General features: G+C 33.5%; 1 protein-coding gene across 1 annotated transcript; it reads right to left on the bottom strand.

Moving 5' to 3' along the window:
• Positions 1-317: 317 nt before the first annotated feature.
• On the bottom strand, positions 318-22888 carry LOC124363590. Its single transcript, XM_046818847.1, has 18 exons — positions 22830-22888; positions 17704-17824; positions 16292-16510; positions 14541-14688; positions 12915-13006; positions 11172-11446; positions 10912-11085; positions 9403-9563; positions 7151-7420; positions 6062-6185; positions 4760-4895; positions 4496-4610; positions 3404-3593; positions 2595-2727; positions 2330-2459; positions 1893-2094; positions 1591-1772; positions 318-1481 (listed from the first exon to the last, which is right to left on the bottom strand). Exons 3-18 carry the CDS (start codon positions 16499-16501, stop codon positions 775-777), a joined length of 3249 nt encoding a protein of 1082 aa, XP_046674803.1. The 5' UTR covers positions 16502-16510; positions 17704-17824; positions 22830-22888; the 3' UTR covers positions 318-774.
• Positions 22889-23258: the final 370 nt, after the last annotated feature.

Here is a 23258-nt window from a genome sequence, read left to right on the forward strand (position 1 = left end):
CTTTCTCTTAGCAATAACAATAAAAAACAGTAGAATAACAATTGTATTTCTTGCTAACAACAAACATAATATGGTAATTGTATGCACAAAACATACCATAATGATGATGTGGATTGTTGCCATCATTACAATGTACACTGTACCTGCTGTACGTTCCTTAGGATAAGTATTCAACTATATACGTACATATATGTGGATAATAACAACCTGGGAGTAATGTTGCCAACTTCCACATTACTCAGATTATTTCACTGCATAATGCACTTTCATTAAGAAGTAAACAATGTTAAATATTATTGTAACAACACACATTCAAGTAAACATAGTTGTTTGTTTATTGCAAATGTTATTGTAATGTGATTAAATATAAATAACAATATTGAAGGGTAGAAGATAATGAATTCCGATAAGCTCTGTCAATATCTAGTTCTTTAACAAGCTTAAAAATATCCACTTTTATTTCAATGCAAAATAATAAAACTTCAAGCTTATTTTGCAATACAGCAATGACAGTTTGTAAGGTGTAGTGTTACCGGTGGTTAAAAGCAAGAACGTACTGTTATCATAAAAATACTTCAGAGCTAACTGATTGTGTCTCTGTTTCATTTATACGTATATCTGCCTACATAACATCAATACTATGCATACTACATAGCCTGTTACATAAATAACTCAAATAATCACAGAAAATTAGTTCTAGGTTCATGAAGCCACCGAAGTCTAGCTCTGCCCCATAGCATTTTACCAAGTAAACCAAAAGACCGAACCAGCTCTTCATCTTTCATCGATAGTCATCGATTCTACGTAAGAAGCATTCAGCGATGAGATTTCAGGGATTACTTCAACTGGGAAATCTCTTGATGAACAGGAAGGAACATCCTTGCTGTAGTCACAGTGACTACTGTTATCATTAACTTCTGATCGTGTGATCTCATTGTTATCCTCGCAGCTGAATCTCTTAGGATCATCAGTTCTGCCCAGAACACTTGTTCGCCTGGACACATCGCTGTTCTCGACGTAACTGTTCGGCCTGAAGTCCACGGAACTCGCGCGCCTACTTCCGGAATCCATGGCGACGTATCCATCTGCTGACTTACAAGAATCTCGTTTATTAATTGTCTTTTTGTCACTGCCAAAATCGTCATCCAGACTTTTATGTTGAGTTAGTAGTTTTTTCACCTCGTACTTGGATTCTTTGTCGTTTCTACCTTTGTCTCTGGTGCGATCAATGTTTATTTGTGCGTCGTTTTGGTATTTGCTCGACGTATTCGATCTCAAAACAGTATAATTCGTGATCCCCAAGTTGTTCATGGAGGTCTCATCGATCAAGGAGCACTTTGTACCCCGAGGGCTATCGTAATGATCTTTCTGTGGCTCGGCAGCTTCCTCATTTTGATACCGTTTTAAAGGTGAAGTCTGATTGAACTCCTCAATTCTTTGGACTTTTGGCACCTTATAGTTGAAGTCATGTTTCACACAATCTAAAACACAAGAAGAGTCCTGTTTAGACTTCGAATACATATCTTTGATGACATTTGTTCTTTTATGAGAAAACAAATCTTATATCTGGCGAATCTTTGCTGTTCTCACCAAAATCATCATCCGGTGAAAACTCTGCGAGATAGCCTCTGTTAATGACGAGCCGCTTCTCCAGCTGGAGTGGCAAGTAGTCTGCTCCATCCTCCATGATTTTTTCCAGACGGGCCGTGATCTGCCAGAAAGGTGGTCGCTCTATAGGATCCTCGTTCCAGCAGCTCACCATAAGTTCGTATCTGCAATCATGTCCCCATTTTTAAAGAAGCTATGTTTCAGAACCAATTGAGAATTAGGATCTTAATAAACATGCACCAAATAGATCACCATGTTTGTGAGTGGTAAAGTTATACACTTACAGTGAATCCGTACAAGTGTGAGGTTGTTCCATGCGGTAGCCAGCCCGTAGCAAGTGGAACAGATTATGCACGGCGACTCCCGGATAGGGTGAGGAACCCAAGGTCACTAGCTCCCACAGTACCACACCGTAGCTCCAGACATCACTCTTGGCCGTGTATACATGGTCGGCCAGAGACTCCAGAGCCATCCATTTCACTGGAACTAACAAACAGACATTTACAACGTAATATTGACAAGGAATACCTTAAAAACTGACAGAATCTAAAACCTTTTTATCAAACTCTATCTAAAGAAAGAAAGAAAGTAGATTCTAATTACTAGTGTTGATCATCTCTTCATCAATACCCATAAACCAATAGAATATATTTCTGCATAAGGTACGTGAGTGGTCCTTATCTTAGAACTCTATTCTCTGTACTAGGCAGAAACAACTCACCTCTCCCTTTGCTACGTTTGAGGTACGCCTCGTCTTCGTACACGTCCCGTGAAAGACCAAAGTCAGATATCTTGCAGATGTTATTCGTTGCCAATAACACGTTCCTCGCCGCCAGGTCCCTGTGTACTAGCTGAAACAGGACCATTGTTGAGCCTTCTACTTTAACAATAATAAATATCAATCTCTTAACTAATGTAAACTTCTTTGTTGCGTTAGTAAAAGGTGTGGGAAAATAAACGATGCATTAAAATGAATAGATATTTACCTTATTGTCTGCCAAGTAGGACATCCCCTTGGATATCTGCCAGGCGAAACCAAGGAGAGTTTTGTATGAGACAGGTTCAACAGCGGGCAAGGACAGTTCGGGGCAGACCAATCGGCTGCGTCTCAGGTACGTCCTGTAAGAAATAGGCCTATACAGTACACGAGTGTTTATTCACTGATATGTTACTTTCATGTTTAACCCGGTGTGCTGGGAAAATTGCTTAGTTTCAAAATCTAATGATATATTGTGATTGAATGAATGAATTAGCTTTATTTCCCGAACACAACATATATTAAAATACATACATTACCTAAGAGAGTAGAGTTCAAGTAACTTTATGGTTATAAAATAAAATGGGTCTTGTGAATAAGGTAAACAAAAGTAGTGAAACTAAGATTTGGTAATATTTGAGAATGAGCTCACATAGGCATTATGGCCTGTGTTCGATCTCGAGTTGTTAAAAATTAATATTAATTATGGACTACGTTGAATAACTAATTTAATTAAAATATGTATACATTGTAAGACAATTGACTTATTAAATTAAATAAAAATAATACGGGACAATTAATCTGAATATTTAACTGGAGTCCGACAGAAAAAATAGGAGCTTATCAGATAAGAGATAAGAGAGGGGAATTAAGCAATCATCACGTGAAAAAGTCAATTAATAATCCCTTATCGTGTAGGCTAAAGAAGAACATGGTCCTCAGTGGATACTAAAATCATTCCAATGCTCCAAGAATCTTCATTATTTATTAGTATCAAAATCCAAAAATATTTCAAGTTGCAGTAATAGTTTTATGTACCTGAGGGAGCCATGTTCGGCGTACTCAATGATGATGTAGACGGGTCCACCCGATGAGGTACAGGCACCCAGGAGCCTCACGACGTTAGGGTGAGAGACGTCCTTCATCATCTGGTACTCTGACAGCAGGTCTGCGGTCTCGGCCGGAGTAGCGTTTATCTTCAGTGTCTTCACCGCCACTACAGTCTCTCCTGCACAGATTACTCTAAATATGTTATTTGAGCATTTTTATTTATCAACAATAGCTGGATTTAACCTCCTTCACAGCCTAAAGTATGGTGGTATCCAACCGAGTCGTAAAATGTATAGTTGTAAGTTTGCAATTATAATACTACTTTATAATAATACTTAGGTTGAATACTACATACTGATTCTTTGTAGGTTGTTTGAACTGAAAGTGATTTTAGTTGCAGCTTATCCAGTGTAGGAGATAAGAATTTTTGCACACAGGATAAAATGTGCTTGATTGTAAAACAAAACAAGAAATGGCATTAATTTTGTACAGTTATTTCAATACTTTTCTAAATGTCCTGTTTTAATTCAACCAGACAACAAATTCTTACAGCATTGTAAAAGCCAGGTATATCCGTCGCGTCGACTTTGGATGACCTACTGTTATGATAATAAGTTGCAACCATATTCGCCTTTGAGGCATCAGTAACCAAACACAACAGTTACCTAGTAGAAAAGAACACAACAAATCAAATTATTACTGCATACTAAACAAATACATAAACAGATGGCAACTGTTCACAAAAAAGGTAACACAACACTATAATTACAAAATACGATGTAATGTTTTTTCCAATAGCATGTCATTAAATTATTTTCATTAATAATAATTAGCACACAGGATGAAGATTACACCAATCAAGAAAGAAAATATTAATGTTTTCTAAATATTGTGATTGAATAATATATGGGGTTTGTGGAGCTGTTTGGTTTGTGGAGTGTACTATAAGATGATGAATATTAAATACTAAATAGCATCAAACACTATTTTTAGTAGTTTTATTCGCCGAAGACCACCCAATACATTACCCAGAAACCATTTATTTCCAACATAAACCTCTTATACATGTTTGTTACATACCTTTCACTCCGTCAATATTCATAGCTCTTGCTTTTAGAACTCTTCCAAACTCTCCTTCGCCAAGACATTGTTCGATTACCAGAGAATCTCTTGGGAATTCCCACCTTGGATCCGGCTAAAAAATATGTTAATGTTTTACTTGAGATACATGTTCCACGATTAAAATTAACATGTTTGTTCGTTTCCATGAACATATTTGTTCAATATGATTCTTACGTTATTCTAAATACAACTGAAAACTTGAGCTACAAATTCATCGCATACCACTATAACCGGCTCGTGGTGTTCTGGAGCGAGGGGAGGCAATGTCTCCAGTAGAGTCTCTGCTGTCCTGTGAGCCTCTAAAGTATGCAACAAGGTGTTTGAGCTGTCCACAATCTTCCGACTGGCTTTGCGTTTCCTAGACAAGAATATGTAATGCTCAACCATATTTAATAGTATTATGGAACTAGACTTAATGTTTAACTAATTACTAACAAAAACTACATGCAATTAAACTCAGAACAAATTTGCCATATTATAATTAACTTCAATAGTACATATAAAAAGCTTCAACATGACCAATAAGACATTGCTGATCATTATAGTCACTGTGTGTGATATTAGCTTTAATAACTCTGTAATAAATATAACTAACAATTTTCATCCAAAAACTGCAAACGTTCTATTCGTTAATAATAAGAGAACAAGTATGTTTAGTTCTTATTAATATAATAAAATAAGCTTGCTAATAACTAGTCAAATAGATATATTTTTATTTACTTTGTAGCCAATCTGTGCGCATTTCCGCATAGTGCATACGCTCCAAGGGGTCCGGACCCACCCCCAAAATTTTCAAACTTTTCAATTACTTTGTTTGTAAACAATTATTATTATTTAAATTTAATTTAAATTCAATATTAATGACATGTACTGCTGAAAGATAGTTCTCAACAAAGAAACGGATCAAGAACATTTTAAGAAACAAAATGGGGCCTTACTCTCTATCCAGTATGGGAAAATATCAATTGCCTGGTTCCCCGCCACTCCTCCCCACAATTTTTTCCTGTATACGTTCTTGGTCCTATTGTGACTGGAAAACATATGTATATGCTTCTTATCTATAATTTTTTGGGAACATGTCCTAAACAATGCACTTCAATAATGTAAAACCTCTTTTAGACAGAAGTTTAGATAATCTAAACCTTAAATTTTAAAATTGACTTTTAGTATGTGGAGTACATTTTTTTTTAATTCTACTCAATGGCCAAAAGCAATTTTAACCCTAATATACGCTCCTCTCCCAAACACCTGAACGCAAAGCAAGAACAAAAGATTACTTAGAATATCGTGGTATTATCATACCCAAATATCGCATATTATATTTGTTATTAATGTTATTAAATATTATGTTTTGAAAAATATAATATCATACCAACTAATCCATTACCACTCTAATATGGAATTCTGTACATTTGGATATTTGAAACCGTTTGCTGGTATATTATTTTAAATTCCTTATCTATGCACATTTATAATGTATAATAAAGTTAATCTACAAGAAAAGTAAAACATATGGAAACTCACTGTCGTCGAGATGAAAATACGATGAAAAAGCAGATGCAAGATGACATAACGAAGATGCCTCCAATAGCTGCCTTTGTCTGGCATTTGAAACCACAACCCTCCCCTTTGCGCCTTCCCTTGGGTTCTGGAAAAGATGCAGATCTATTATATATGTAGTATATTATATTAATACCATTTTTATATCTATTTCAATTCATTAAAATATCCAGTACTTTTATTACAACTGTGTGTAAAGTTTATTTGAGTTCACCCAAAGCCACAGTTATATTAGATAGCTCAGTGACCTGCTTAGGGTGCCCTGATGAACTGTGATTATAGAACGAGATTATAATATTATAATATTATTATCATTATTTTTCATGTCCTGACTTCACCATACTCTGTCTGGTACAACTCGCAACAAAAGATTACTGAAATGTAAGAAGTTCTATTAAAAAAAAATATTTCAAACACTACATGGGATTAAAACTTAAAAGGATATTTTATCCATTCTTCATACTCTTTAACTATCAAAATATCTGATACTGTCATATTTGATTGTTATACATTTTTTGAAAAAGTACAACCTAAAACTCAAAACCTTTAAATTATATATACAACTATTCGTTACTATTTTATACGAAAGTGTCTTTACCGAAATACAGTGTCAATTGTACAGTTTTTTTTATTAAAAGTCATACATAAATATTACTTTTATCTCTATATTTTTATTTATTTATTCTTACTTATAAATAAAATAAGTAAGAATATTATATATATATTATTTATATATGTATATGGATGGAATATAAAATTATTATTATACAATATCTTCATCCAATGCTCTAAATTAAAGCACGGAAAGCGCTCGGACAGTGTTCTGTGGTAGCCCAGAACGAATGAAATAATTAGGTAAGAATCAAATTTTCATGGCGCAACTCTAGTTTCAGACCTCAGAACTAGCAAATCACCCCCCCCCCCCCCAGATATCAGCTTCTTGTGTTACTAATACAATACTCCAGATAAAAACTGATTCGGAGAATTGGGTACTAGATGGCCTTTTGAGAATAAGGCTGGTCTTCATTTACCTAATCACTTCCATCAACTAACCTGGCACCAAAGACATAGTTGTGCTGTTGACTTGAGGTGTCTGTGTTGCTTTTGTGTGCACGAGAACACTCGCGGTTTGTGTGCCAGAACTCTTCATCAAGCTTGTAGGTGCCTGCTTTTTCTGACTGCCCGGAGAGCTGCCGGTAGCAGAAGGTAGACCAGTACAAGAGCAGGCCATCGAGTGATCACAACTGCAAAATGTTGAAGAAGTTACAGGCCACACCCCGTGGCTCAGTTTGGGGTTTACTTTTCCCGCTCCCAGCACTATCTCTGTAAAACATCATTTGGATTTCAGATTTGTATTGGTAGAGATGCGATATTAGCGTAGTATTAGGATCTATTTGCAACAGTTTGTATACACTATAAGCATACGAGGTGTATGCAGGTAATATCCTTAAATATCTTTTGACTTGGGTGTCTGATACTTATAAAATTGAAGATTAGAGATTATCTCACTATAATAACCAGTATTTTAAAATGCATCGATCATCTTAGCCTGCTTCAGTATTACTGTTGTTTGCATTTAAAATGGACAATTAAAAAATAGGCCAGTAATGTCACCTATGGATGGACATTTAAATTTGAGAATACACCTGAAGATAATAATGAAGTGTGAGAAAAAATATTACTTATATTTGGTTAATATGCAAGAGTTGTAATGACACGTAAAATTTTAAAATATATTTTTACTAAGTTACACCCAATATTGCAAGAAAATGATGACCAATATACGTTAGTAATCACGTGCATGTTCGTGATTACTAACGTGCTTATATCACGTTAGTAATCACCTGTACCATAGACCACGTGGTTTTGCTCATACTTATTTATGTGTCCCTAAATACTAGAAGATAGTACTTTCATTGCACATTTTAAAGTAAAAAAACAGTAGCAGTCGTGGGACTGCCGATAGAAGTGAAAACGGAACTATTAAGTTGAGAGTAATTAACAATACGTTATAGTAGCAGTACATCTGTAATTGTAAATGTGACGCGTTTTTAATTTTCCAATTTTAAAATCCACGAAAAAATATTATCAAATAACTAGAAATCTATTTTACCACGCTAGTAAGATAAATCTTATACTGTAATAATACTCATTTCATGATGAAGAGGTTAAATATTAAAAACATAATTAAAATGAATAATGCTAAATTTTAAATACAAATATTCGTACAAATATTAAAAATGTTTAAAAATATATTCGTTGTTTTCATTATTCATTTATAAGTGAGTAAACACCGAGTGAACAACAGTGAGTTGAACACCGTTGTAAATAATACAGTTATTGCTACGGATAAAGTATATAATTGCAATAACAATTAAACCCACAATATATTTAAAACTAATAAATTAGTTAAATTAACTTGGTTCTTTCGTAAAGGTATTTTTATTGCACAATAAACTAATTTATTGAGTTAATACGGTATCAGTGAGCCAATGCGCCAACTACAGTTCCGGCAGAAACGTTCACTCATCACTTCATACGCTACTACAGGCTAAACTAAACTTCCAATAAATAAATGATAAATTACAAAAAAAAATATTCATCTATTTTCACACAACTTTCTCGCTGACAAATTTTGTCTGACCAAAAAATAAAAAAAATCCTCGCTTACTACTTTTTTCTTGTCATTGTAAATGCTATGTAAAATGTAAACAATAATCAAAATTATTTCGTAATTTTTTTAATATTTAAAAATGTAACCAATAGATTGCCAATATTAAGAGCTTTAATTTGACGCATCTTACAGAATTGTACGACATTGGCTTCACTTTTAAATCGCGAGAGGAAGCCGTAAAGGTCACTGATTTTCGCAGTCTGTTTTCATACTCCGCCGGGACAGTTTTAACACAGCGAGGCTGACTTTTTCATGCAGGTTAGTAGTCCGCGGCCAAGTCTACGGTTTAAAAAACACAGCGAGACTGACTTTTTCATGCAGGTTAGTATCATTAGCATGTCGGTGACGCGAACCGAGGATTTTACCCTCTACCAAAACGCTCAACGCGCCTAAAGAAGTTTTCACTTCAAAAACACTTGTTTCACCTACAGTTTATGGAATTTGAGTGAAAATTAAAATTAGAGTCGAAATAAAACAATTTAAAACATATTTCCAAGCACGTTCATTGTTGCATTACTTATAACAAACGAAAATTCAGATTGCATTTTTATACGTTTTACCTGTTTGGGATATATTGAACTTGGAAAATATTCTAAATTTCTCAATACTTCTCGTACTCATGGTAACGTACCTGTGCAGTCCTGGAGGCAAGTGAGATTGCCTGACAGTCGCTCCAGGGGGTCACACCAGTCGTCGGGACAACTACCAGAGTGCGCGGTACACGTGGAGTACCCCAGAGAAGACTTTGTTGTGTCTGCCACCCACACGCACTTGGCAAGCTTTTTGTCGGACCTTCACAACCATTCATTGGTATTAATTGCAGACAAACTGACCATTTAGAAATAGAGGCTAGTTACGAGGTTCAAAGATCAAATTAATGTGTTCCCTAACAGTAAGTATGAGTGGATTATTGATTAAAAATAATGTGTTTTTCCTAAAAGTTGAATTTAACAAATTAAGAACTTACATTAAAGTACAATAAATAATAAGTTCGAAATAATACAATGATCAATTAACCAATGCAATATATGAGCATGTTTAAGGAAATAAATAGGGCCTCTAAGGCAAAGTTTGTATAGAGATTCCATGATTTAAAAATGCTACCAGTGTCGGCATCAGTATAAAAAAACTAAAATTACAGAATTTTGTGTTGCACAATACACACGTCATCACAGAGAAAACACAGAAAGAAGCAACTATCTATAACATAACTTCTATAATTTCCAATTAGGTATATATTAAAATTGTTCCTGGTATTTAAATCTACACCAAACTGCGTGATAGTAAAAAGCACCACCCAACTAATTATCTAAGACATAACACACCATGCATTTAAGGAAATCATTTTTAGAGAAGTATTATCACCTACCTTTGTCCCGAAATATCACTTTTATAAATAAGTGTAGTAGTTAACTACTACACATAAATGCAGTATCATTAAAAGCGAATAATAATTAATTGCTTAAGACAATTTTTAAAATGTATTATAGTGTTTTGTTAATAAAGGGCTTTAAGAGGGAAGTCTCTGATATGTCTTTTTTACTTCTTTTTGAGTGATTTTTAAAGATATACTTTTAAATTTGCAATCATTAAATGATACTGGACACGAGCTTATTTGTTTGTTGGCTGGAACTTTGATTTAGAAAAAAGAGAGCCTCGAAATTGGGATTAAACGAAATGGATAGAATCAAGGATAAACAAAAAAAGAGCATAATAGAACTTCTAGTACGTATTTTGCATTCCAAATGCTCTTTTAATTTTGGATTCAAAGCATCATTCACCGACACTAACAATGTCGTGGCTGAAGCGAGGTTTCCCCTGAGGTAATAGTATAACACCACAATAAACGTTTTCTGAGAGATAATAATGAATTGTGAGAAAATAGATTACTTATATTTGATTAATATACAAGAGTGTAGTGGCATGTAAAATCTATTCAAGTGTCTCGAAACCAGCGTGGATGGTAGTAGATATTGCTGAAGGTGATACTGCTGTAGTCTGACGATGTTTAGAGTTTAAAATGAATATGGTTATCATGCTTAAAAGTTGTTGTTCAATCTCTAGAACATTCCATTTTTGGAGGGATTTTAGTCAACTCTTAACATTTGCATGTTCATAAATTTACCAACAGTGTTCCTACCCGGAGAGCAAGCCTAGTCCGTGGGCGCAGCTGGTGCGGACACACTGTTTTTCGGAGAGGGACGAACAGAGATTGTCAACATGGTCATAATCCAGGCACGCCTCGGCGTCAACTAGCTCCACAGCCAGATCTGTGCCCTGTCGTCCTCCCGTATCCTGCCACTCGACCCGCACCCTAGCGGCACACATACATATTAGATCTAGCACAATACACACACTTGACAATGTTACAATTACACATAATACAACACGTCAACTTACTTAAATGTTTTGGGTGCTAGGCGCAACGCTGTTGTGTTGTACACGAAGACGATGCCGGCGCGCTGAGTGACATTCAGGGCGGGGTGGCGCATGCTGAATCGCGGACTTCTCGGGGTATCCAGGCTTTCGGCGCCGCGAGGCTCTGCAACCCTGGCGTGCAGGGAGGCTGCCCGGGAGAGTAGCACTGTACCGGGGTTGTACTGCACCTGGGGGATGGACCTCTGCAATGATAGGGACTGTGGGGGAGGCCGCCGCACCTCCACAGGGACGATCACCTGTGATAACAAAGTGACAAGAAGCATTGTCTTGAGGTTTTTAAACTTGATTTTATAAATAAGGCTGGAAATAATATGAGTGGAAATAACAGTGAACACTGCGCTAATTATTGTTTCGCTTTTTAGACTTACTTACATGGAACATCAACACCAACACGCTAAAACCTTCAACCTGTAACGCAAGTCTAAGAGTTCAATATTGAAATACCTGCCGTTGGTTGTGTACACACTATCAATAAATCCAACAGCAGAAAAGGTTTAAATGCGCTTTGGATACATCTAACTGAAACTACAGTAGCTAATGTCCTACATACGGATGTCTTACAATGCAAGTTGTGAAGACGAAATTGTTGATGGAAAATTGACTTGAAGAAAGAGGGAACATTGTACTCGATTAGCTGTATCAACTAGATACTTTTAAAATAGATATCGGAATAACTGAAAAAAAAACAAAAAGTGCGATGATTGTGAAACATACAATTTGAAAGATTGCCAATAAGTATATTGTTAAGGGTGGTTATGAGCACAGATCAACTTTCTTCAATAGGGGTTTACGAAACTCCTACTAGTCCAGTCAACGAATGGCCAAGTGAGGGGTCTAGAAAGAAGTCAATAAACGAAGAACCACTTATGGGACGTTGTTGGGAGCACCTGATAGTATAACATACTAAAAGTGTTCAACCCTAGGGGTAGCGGTGGGAGGGATGTTCAAAGGTCTTTTTTGGGGGGGGGGGGGTTTTGCCTATATCTCAGTAAAGGTGAACCTACAGACAATTTTAAACGTATACAAAATTAAAGCTAATAAAATGTAATACTTCACTTTCTACAAATATTTTATTATATCTGTTACCGTAAAAACCTTCGTAAATTTATAATTTTCAAAAACCACCTTATACTTTAAATCCTTGTACATAACAGTACTTAATTTTCAGTTATGACCAGAAGAGGGTGGAGGTTGATAGGGATTTGCAGGAAGGGGGGAATTTAGAACGAAAATAGGAAAAAGGGTAAATGTTAAATACAAATATTTCTTATTTCGGAATAGTTTTTAATTCGATTAAAAATAATGAAATCAATATTTAACGTCATGAATGTATTATTAGATATAGAAATACAAAAATATAGTTTCGGCAGTAGCCTAGAAGTTCCTCAGATTCCCAAGCGAAGGAATATTATCCAACTAATGTTGAATGTAGAATTGTAATAATTTGTTCATTACATCAATCAAAAAATTATTGATAAACAAATTATAAAGTATAATATATATAAAACACTTAACGTAGCTATAGTATTAAGGGTTAAGGGTTGATTCAATGCGACTATTGAGTTTAGCCCCTAGCGCAACGTCTGAAACGCCCTTAACACCCCTGCTGCACTAAGCGGAAGGTGAAATGGAGCAAAACTCAATATTTGCACTACAATAAAGAAATTATGGCAGTAATAGTGTATAAGATTCAATGTAGCTTACCTTGTTAGGAGGGGGTAGGCCGATATCTGTTACTTCTAATGCAATGTTATACGGAGAAGTTATCAGAGAGGTGCCCTTTTTCATACCAATCTCTAAACATAACAAAATTCAGTAAATATGATTTTTTATTTTCTCTAATATTTGTAATACTTTATGTATATATATATATATATATATATATATATATATAAATTTTGGGAGCACTTTTGGGATATATATATATATATATATATCCCAAAAGTGCTCCCAAAATTTCCACTTTTTATTTTTTAAACTCTTCATTACCTATTTTGAACATTCATACATAAACTAGCAAATTATATACCAATTACTGTCTGCATGTATTTGGAAAAACTAACAATTATTATCTTAATATTTAAAATTATGTTTTGTGCATCGATTCCCCTAAATCAGTTAAATCCAAAGGTGAGATTCTAATCTTCCAGATTTAAAATTATGTACCTTGTGTAATTTCATCGACTTTCTTGTATTTTATAGCAATTTTAAAAGCAATTACAAATGTTAAATTTACTATAATATCAGAAGGTTCAAACTGCAGTACAGTATTTAAATAACAATCTTACTTTCACTACACCACATTCAAAGTTTTGTTCACAACTGTTTTGATCAATCAGAACATATTGCTTTTTAAATGTAACTTGTCAAAAATATGGCATAAATTAAATAAACATTCCCATTTTTATGCTAATCATATATGCGAAACATCGTTTAACAAAGTTATTTATTTTTCTAGGATTTCCTAACAAATAAGAAATTTAAATATTTGTCCTTTATATGTTTTCGACAAAAGTTCATTTCATTTAATATTTCACTTTAAATTTGTTTCTAATAATCCATATATTTTTAATTTTGACGTTTGTTTGTGTAATTATGAGCTTAATTATAAAGTAAAAATGTCATAAAATATTAGTTCTAAGCCATCTCTTTGGTTTTAATAAATTAGTTCAAATACAATGTAAAGTTATTGGAATGTTCAATGTTTATGATCTTTTGGGAAAATACATAAATCTTTACAATTTTATTTGGCTGATAAATTTGGTTGAACCAAATCATTAACAAATTTAATAATAACTGTAACAACTCATAAATGTAACTATAGAATAAAACAAAAATTATTCCTCTGTGTACGGTATAAAAAGTATCACAAGTATAAAGAATAAAAAATAAACTAACCATATCGCGTAACATTTTAGATCAAGAATAACGCGCTGTCGTTCAGTACTGTTGAAATGTATTAATCTGATACTAATCTGAACTTCATTGGAATGTTAAACTATTTCCAGGTAACAATGAATGTCACATGGCAGTGACATTAAAACTACATGCACGCAACAAGCAAGCATGCGAAGTACTTATGCAGTCAATGATATAACAAGTACAACAATGCTCCTGTCGACAAACATTGTATGCGCTACATATTTCAATCCGTATTTTTTCGATAGTAACAAGACCTTAATTAAAGACTTCGATTTTATTACATAACCACAGCTTACGTTATATCCTTTCCTAAAATTGTAGCTCTGGAATACAGAGTAGCTTGTATACACAGACGTATATAAGATTGTTATAACCAGAGCTATCAGTTAAGGATCGAGTGAAACTTACCAATTCTAAGAACTGAAGCTTCTACACCGCGATGTGTTGTTTGTCTGACAGTAAAGTGAACTTCCAATATATCCAGAACATCATCCAAGAAGACAACTGTGAAGTTGTTTACACCCACACTGTCTAAATCCAACAACTCGATTGTTCCCTGTACATCAGAAAACAACAAATAAACGTGTGTCAACATGAAAAGTTTTCTTTTATGCAAGGATTCCCATAAATTGGTTTTGCATAAAGGTTGTCCTCTAGGCTACTATTTCATGCAAGGAATAACATTTATGAAGACTTTTACCATTTGGACTATTTTAAGGTGTTCTTATCCGCTTTTGTTGGATTAACATTCTTAAAAGTATCGTAAGATTTAGCCTAAATAAATTTAGGTACATTTTAGGGAACAAAAAATTATAATTATTTTCTTATTACCACACGTGGAGTTATACACATGTAAAATATTAGAGTTGGGCAATTTTGTAACCGCCCTAGTAAAACTGTATCCAGCCTCCTTCAAATAAGAATAAGCAATTTGCACATAACGAACCGTACAATGTTTGAATGACAATTGTTTGGTAAATTTACTCATGAATTATGAAAGTAAAAATTTTAATTAAATACTGTGTAAGCTAACTAATGTGTATATATAAAAATGTTGTTCTTTGTAGTCATCTGTTATAGAGGGTATCGATAAATCAACACACATCTTATATTTGAAATGAAATATTTGATTTTTATGGTGAATATGGTAACTAGCTTAAAAAGGAAGCTTAATTTATAAGGTCTCTTCCCTATAAATTACTCTACTACAGTTCAACAGGTACTCTAATGTTGTCAACACATTTCTCCAACCGCCGTCGGACATGTATCACTGAGGATTGCAGCACGTGTGCTGGAATGTACGTTAAAACTTCCCGCAGTGTGTTTTCTCGAGACAGTTAAAGTTATAACCTTGTAAAATGACAGTTCATTTTAGACTAATTGTATAAAACTGACAAAGAATTGGGTATTCGCTTATCAAAAACTAAAAACAGAGTGCGGTAAGTTGTTAACAAATATTTCAGTACACATTCTGCAAAGCCTCATTGGTTCGACAGCGGTTGAAGAAATGTGTTGCCAACACCAGAGTACATGTTGGACTGTAGTTGAATAACTTAAAAAACGTTATGAATTAAGCTTTCTTTATATTCCAGTCACAATTTCCACCGTAATAAATCAAATATTCCATTTAAAATGTAAGATGGGTATTTTAATTATCAAACACCCTGTATGTAACATAGTGTAACAAATCATATCCTTATCAACAATAGCTTTACGTAGAGATTATTTAAATATAATCTCAATTATGACTTAGCATGCCAATAATACTTCGTGTAATGATAAAAATCCCTTTCTTTCTAGCTTTCCTATCCAGGGAAGGTGTTTAAAAGGCTTTGACAAATATATTTTAATTATTAAAAAGATGTAGCCCAACCGAACCCTATGCCTACCACGGGTCGACAACCCTGGCAGCATTATTTTCGTCTACAGCGTAGGCGATGGTGTAAGTGATGCAGGCACGCCCAGCCCCTTGCATGTGGTAATTAGGCAGCAGGTAATTGATAGACCTCGCCCTGTACTGTTAGCGCCTCACGTATCACATTGCCCCTGATTAACTGTCAACCTCCCACTCCTCACCTCCCCTTCCCCACAGTTCTACAAACACATATTTATACAAGCTCCTTACGTAGTAATTACATTACGTTAGATGTGTCTCTTACCAACGTTGAAGAGCTGTGGGTCCAGTGCAAGACTACAGGTGACGGAGGAGCTTGAGGAAGGTTGTCGTCCAAGTCGAGGATGCTGAGGCTAAGGATGCGGTCGTACCTGGAGCCTCCGAACTGACAGGATATCTGGACCGATGGCGCGGGAAACATCCTCTCTGTCCAGGTCAGCCAGGCTCCACAGCTGAGACCCCCGCACACTGACATACTGTTGGCCTGGTTCAAAGTTACGCTTGGTTTAGAATGCTGCTGACCAACATTGAAAATAAAACATTTTTTTTATTTTAGCTCCTTTCGCGCATTTGTACTTCTTGTTTAAATATCCTCTAGCATCCAGTGGCAAATAGCAGACGTATAAAACCATTTCTGTAGACAAAATAAAATAGTTGATCTCCAAAACAAAGTTCACTCAGAATCTGAAAACACACTTCGAATTGTCTTCAATTTCTGAGCTAATATATGTACTTTGATAGGAAACTCCATCTCGGAATTCTATCCTAATTCCCTGCTAAAGACGGGATATAATTTGACGCCAAAATGGAAAGACACCAGCCACCATAAACATAAACGGAATGTATCCTAACATTCTTCAGGTAAGTGACGAAAATTGGAAGAAATCAAAATCTCTGCATTCACTTGCGTCACTACTTCAGAACGAATACACTTGGCCTACACACAGAGATCATCGTGAAACATACGTATAACAATCGAAATGCTCCTTAGAAAACTTGGAAAAGTTATTTGGTAATAGGTATGCCATTCAAAATACTATTGGTTTCAAGTTTGTCTGTTAATTAAAATAAATTCTAAAATAGTTTATTTTTCTAAGGGTTGATTTGTGCGTATATTTTATTAAAATAATACACGTATTACATATCGTGATGTAGCCCACTATTTCATATAATTTAACCCAAGACCATAAACCTTTCTAAAGTTCTTTGAAATTATTCAGGATCAGTTTTTTATTTCTTAAAACAAGGACAAATTAATTTTTCCAAGAGAAAGTTACGATGTATCTTGTTGTCTATTAAACCTTTTACAACAGGATGTTAATTTTTATAATATTTAATGATGGGGGTGTTTTGACTAGCCATCGTTTGTAAACATTCGATATGTTAAATAACCTCTTTAAACCTGTGTGATCAGAAGTATTTTATTTACTATTCACACACATTAATATATACTTGTAATGATAAAACATAATGTATTGTGAATAAAGATACATAAAGCTACTCATTCACCTGAATGAATATCACGATGCTTTCTCACTGACAGGGACAGGAAGTAAAAATTTCTTAAAACCCATTTTATAAGTAATTAACATTAAAATGTTAATCTAATCCATATCAGGGCAAATAATTAATAAACTTCCTCTTTCCTTTGTAGGTTTTTATTAAATTCTAACTTACCAGAGAGTACGGAGTAAAAGGATGAACGATTGTGGTGGCAGTCAAGCCCCAACAACCCTAGTGACATTGGTGGTGAGTTCTCGGGCACACTGTACTCGCCGGCCGTCCCGTAGCATACTTTCTGCGGTCAAAGTTAAACCATAAATCGTGCATCTTTTATATTATACAATGTTTTATGTACTAGCATTGTATCACACTCTGTACTGCGTTGTATCACACACTCTATTATAGATTGCAATACAATATTCTAGCATGTTTTATGTGTCAGTACCATTAACAGATTTTTATATTGTTGTAAGACTTCTGGAAAAAGCACGATGTGAAATACAGCTTTTTAGGAAATATAGTAGAAACTATAAATGAGATAACTTTTGAGTGAAATTAGGATACTATTTACACTATTTTCATCAGGTAAAATGTCATAAAATCATGTTCTTGGGGAAGCTGACAGAAAAGGTTAAATAATTGTATCCCACCATTCACTGGTTTACGATATATAGGCCTAAAATATTTAGTGTTGGTTCTCAAAAATTGTCCAATATTTCAGAGTAACTATAATTAGTACACCTAAGGTATAAAAAAACTATTATTAAGAAAATTCCAATTTTAAGACATCACTTTTTACCTATTTATCTCAAAATCCTTCACGTGAACATAGTACTGTTCTTTTCTTATCCCTTTAAAACAGGTTTTTTTACATAACTATTGCTATTCACCTAGACACTTAAGATTGTAAGCCTTGTAATAACTTGCATTATTAATATAACTAATTAATCTGATACGGACCACGACCGTCCTCCGGACATTTTTTATGGTTTACGTAAGTAAATCCACATCCTCTGCTCCTCTTTGTACATTAATCATTAAAAAGTATCGATGCCTTTTAGAATTTTTTGACACCATTTATGTAAAACAGAGGCACTTCAGTCTTTAGTCATAACAACAATCAGGCCTGTATTGTTATTTTCAAGAAGCTATACAGTTACCATTTCTTTTCTACGGAAACAATAAACTACATCTAAGATGAATCATTGACGTTTCCCACAGAGGGGAGAGCAATTGTTCTTATTGACGTCACTTGTTTAAACAAGGGAAAATCAATTATCTCTGTTACGTCCAGCCCAGGCGGATCTTATTGTTAAAACATTCTATCACTGTAAAAGTAACAACAAATGTTTTAGTATCAATGTGTATAGACACAATACATAATGAGATTTAAAAAGATACTGTTTAATAGACGCTTTCGTATATTTTTCAATATAAATCCTTTACCAATTATCAGATTTTAAAAGTTCTCTTAGCTTATAATTTGCGTTCAGTGCCTACCAAACGTATTTCAGTGCTTCCCTTATTTTCGGGACGATCGTACGCTGCATGAACGTGTTGTTTGGTACAAAATATTATGAAATTGTGTAAAGAATCAAAGTGATTGAACACAGAATAAAAGGTTCCTCTCTTATAAAGTTCCACCTTCATAATCAAACATATGCTCCCCTTCTTCTGAATTAATCCCCCAATAATGTCATTATGACTTGCCCCGAAAGTTCGAATTGATCTTCGGAAAGCCCCCGCCGTCATCTACGGCCTTGTTTGTGTTTGACTGTACTCGTATGTTTTAATCTACAATGGTATCATCAGAATATAAACTAATAGTTTACCAAGTGCATACAAATATTCATATACAAATATTCTTGCGGAACATTTAAAAGCCCATTCTCTTAAAACTTGTTAAGATATTTGTGTGAAAGGATTTAATTTCTCTAAATGTTAACTTCGCCATATTTGCTTTAAAACCTTAGATTTCACAAATTGTACATTGAACAAAAGTATCTGGATACATAAAGAATTGACAATGCACATTGAATAATGTGGAATTTTTTGTGAAAAAAAAAAATTAATTGAGAAAGTACCTATATATATTATGTAAATATAAATGCTTTTCAAAGTTACCTAAAATATTTCTTTAGTGCAGCTGTGGAGGAAAGCTAGGTGTCATGTGTGGCTGCCACTTGAAAAATTAAACTGATGATTAATTTTAAAGATTATTTTGCAAACGTAATGCAAAATTTTACGAAGAATCGATATATATATATATATATATATATATATATATATATATATATATATTTTATTTATTTATTCTTTTAAATGACACATTTAAACAATTACAAATAATTTTATTCATAAATGCAAAAACCTTATTGGGTTTGTCTGCATTTCACTAAATATACTAATTACTAATTTTATGCTTTAAATTAATTTGTGGTCAAGTCCATGCAGTTTTATTAGAAGAGTAAACACCTCACCAATAATGCAGTTACAATATAAAAAATAATAAATACAAATTTCAAATTAACATACCAAAATTTCTCAAGAAAAACAATAGCAATAATATAATATCTATATAATATATTATATCTCGATACATAAATTCCAGATATAAAATATCTGGGAAATTAGCTATATTACTTTCGAAAATTTGGTATATTTACCATCTTAAAATTTCAGATTTAAATTGTTATAAACATACGAGTGGTTTCTAAAATGTAAAGTTGATTAATATTCTATTTTTGTTTCGTATAGGGTCGTAAAAATTACTAACTATTATAATGGTTGTAATAATACTATTGAACGATAAAAAAGATCAAAATTAAAATAATTTATATCAATTAGTCCATTTGACTTGAAATATTATTGAATGAACTAATCTAAAACAATTACATTGCATAGAACAGAAGTTTAATCATTTTTTTTTTCATTTTAGTGGAATTTTAATAAAATTTGCTTAAACTTTAGAGATGAAAAATATGTGAACACATAATATTTCTCTACATAGCTACTGAATATAGCTCAAACATTGTATCAACTCTTTACTTGCCAGTACATAGTGAGCGAGTCACACTAATGAGAGTAAACAACAGTCAGAATCATGTATCTAAATGCGTGTATACTATGTTTAATCACTGATGTATTATATATATATATATATAATAGGGTCTCTTATCTCGTAGGAGCTACATAGCTACGCGTGACTTGTACCGTATATCAACCGTGCAGTTGTAGCATTGTCCTCCCCTGTCTCGTAAACATGTAAACAGACACTAAAACAACACTACTGGAGGGAGATTTACTGTCCATGTTGATGCGAGTGCACTTTTAACATTTTACGGCTGAGCTTAAGTGGTATTGTGCACTGTGCATGTGTGGTATTCTGAGTGATTCGTTCTTACTATGTGACTCTTCAACAATTTATTGTTTTGACCCTGTCTGGATTAAATTTAAACTATTAACGTCGATATTTTTAAGTTGGTTTGAAGATGAAGGCTTCATTCTTTAACACTCCGAGACATTCAGTGATAGTTAAATTATAGATATTTAACTTATCAATAAGTTGATTGCGAGTGATGCTTGCTTCAAGTGTGAAACTCTGTGAGAAAGTCCCTTTTTCATCTTTTCAACTTTAAAAAAATATTACTATACAAAATGGACCAAAAATACTTCATATATGAATTGTGTCTCTTTTCAAACTTTAAATAACAATTATCTATAAACATGCCTTCTGTTAAATATTATTTCCATATTGATTCTCACTGTGACGCCTTCTAAATTTCGGAATGGTTATTAAACAATCAGAAAAAAACGAATTACAGTTCCTTAAGAGCACCAGAACGATCGAGTAGAATGTCGATATCAAATCATCGATATCTACAATTGATTGTAAAATAATAACGTCAGTTTAACGTGTTAAGTGTTTTTAATTTTATACTTGTTTAAATCCTTTTTATCAGTAAAAACAATAACTACTGTTTTATTGAATAATAGCTTAATTAATGATCTCTGTATTCATTTTTTTAATGTATATCCAGTCCGTTATTTCTTCAGGCGTGAGCAACTCGAGTCTGCGCACAGGCATCATAGCCCATGCAGGCTCATTTCCCGAGGACAATGTTTATACATGATGTTATTTTTATGATGTTTATTTTATGATGATTATTTCTTATGATATTTATTCTTTGTTCTCATTTCAAACTACGTTCGGTAATGTAATAAAAATTTTTTAGAAGTTAATTGTAAAGATTGGAGTGTAATATTGTACATATATTTGGGAAATAAATCAATTCATTCATTCATTCATTTGTAATCTCTGTATTAAAGAGTTCTGAGTCTGTATTTTCATAGTTATAAGAGCGAAATTTTGTTTAAAACATATATTAGCAAACTTTGAATGATGTAAGAGGATGTATGAAGGTATGTCAGATATGAAAACAAGGAGCTAATGAATCAGAAGAAAAACAAAAATCACTTAAAACAGAGATAATGCCTGATTTTTCAAACTACTTGGCCTTTTGTTTACTAGCTATCTGACAAGGATCTAATTTTGTATTTCCTTCCCTCTGGCCGTGACGAATTTGTACTTCATAAAACAATATACATTATCTGCTTAATCTATGGTTATTTTTTATTAGTTTTGTTTAGTGCAGTTGACAAACTTTACTTCTTTTTATATTGTTATTTACTATGCAATTGATAAAAGAAGATGTAAATAATACTTTTAATATTGATAATTTAATTAATAATAATTTATACTTTTTGTTCAATTGAGTAGAACCGATATATCGATTGTTATAGTTCAATATTTTATTTCATTGTTTTGGTGGTCCAATATGGAACTGCAACCATAATGTGTCTCAATGTTTTTATATTAAAATCGGGATTGATTTATTTTAAGAAGTTATGGAAACATAAGCCCGAGTTGGTCTGTTCTTTTCTTCTGTGCATAGTGCATCAATTTTCTTAATACTATTATGACGTATGGATCAAGATATATTACTCGTGTATCAAGATATTTGACTTATAGTTACAGGTTGTAATTCACATCGTTTGTTAGCTAGCGACGCTATAGCACTATTTCAGGAAGGCTTTACATTTGACCCTTGTTCGAGCTTATTACCACTACTTTGTCTCATACTACAGCTTTGTAGTTTTAATTGGATGTTTCGTTTAAAAACAGATATTTATCAACACGTAAATATTAGAGAACAATAATACAGCTATAGCACTAATAATAATAATATTATAACTATTTAGATAATTCTAATCTAATGACACTAAACAAGTGTTGTTACCTCGGGACTTAATCCGTGCTCACACAGTCCAGACTGCGGGGTGAGGAGGGAGCTGCCCAGGCGTTTCCCAGTTGTTATTTCTGTATAAACACAAATGTAGTTAATATGCTTTCAATCCTTTTGCTCACATATTATTACTGACTGCATTCGAAAGCATATTATCTTATATGTTAATTATTATTTATACATTGAAATATGTCCAATCTGTTGTATTGTAATATGCAGAACTGGAGAAGTTTGATTTGGAATAGCGAACAAAATTACTTTTAACAAGCCACAAAACTAAGAGCCCATTCATGGGGTACAGAATTTTTAAGAATGTTTTAAGTGTGAATGTATCGGAATCCTTTTTCACCTGACATCCACACCGACCTTTAGTACAAAATACAGAATATACCATAATTTATGTCATGAAATTTCAGTACGTAT

This window comes from Homalodisca vitripennis, chromosome 5 (genome assembly GCF_021130785.1).
Source record: "Homalodisca vitripennis isolate AUS2020 chromosome 5, UT_GWSS_2.1, whole genome shotgun sequence".
Classification (NCBI taxonomy): Eukaryota; Metazoa; Arthropoda; class Insecta; order Hemiptera; family Cicadellidae; genus Homalodisca; species Homalodisca vitripennis.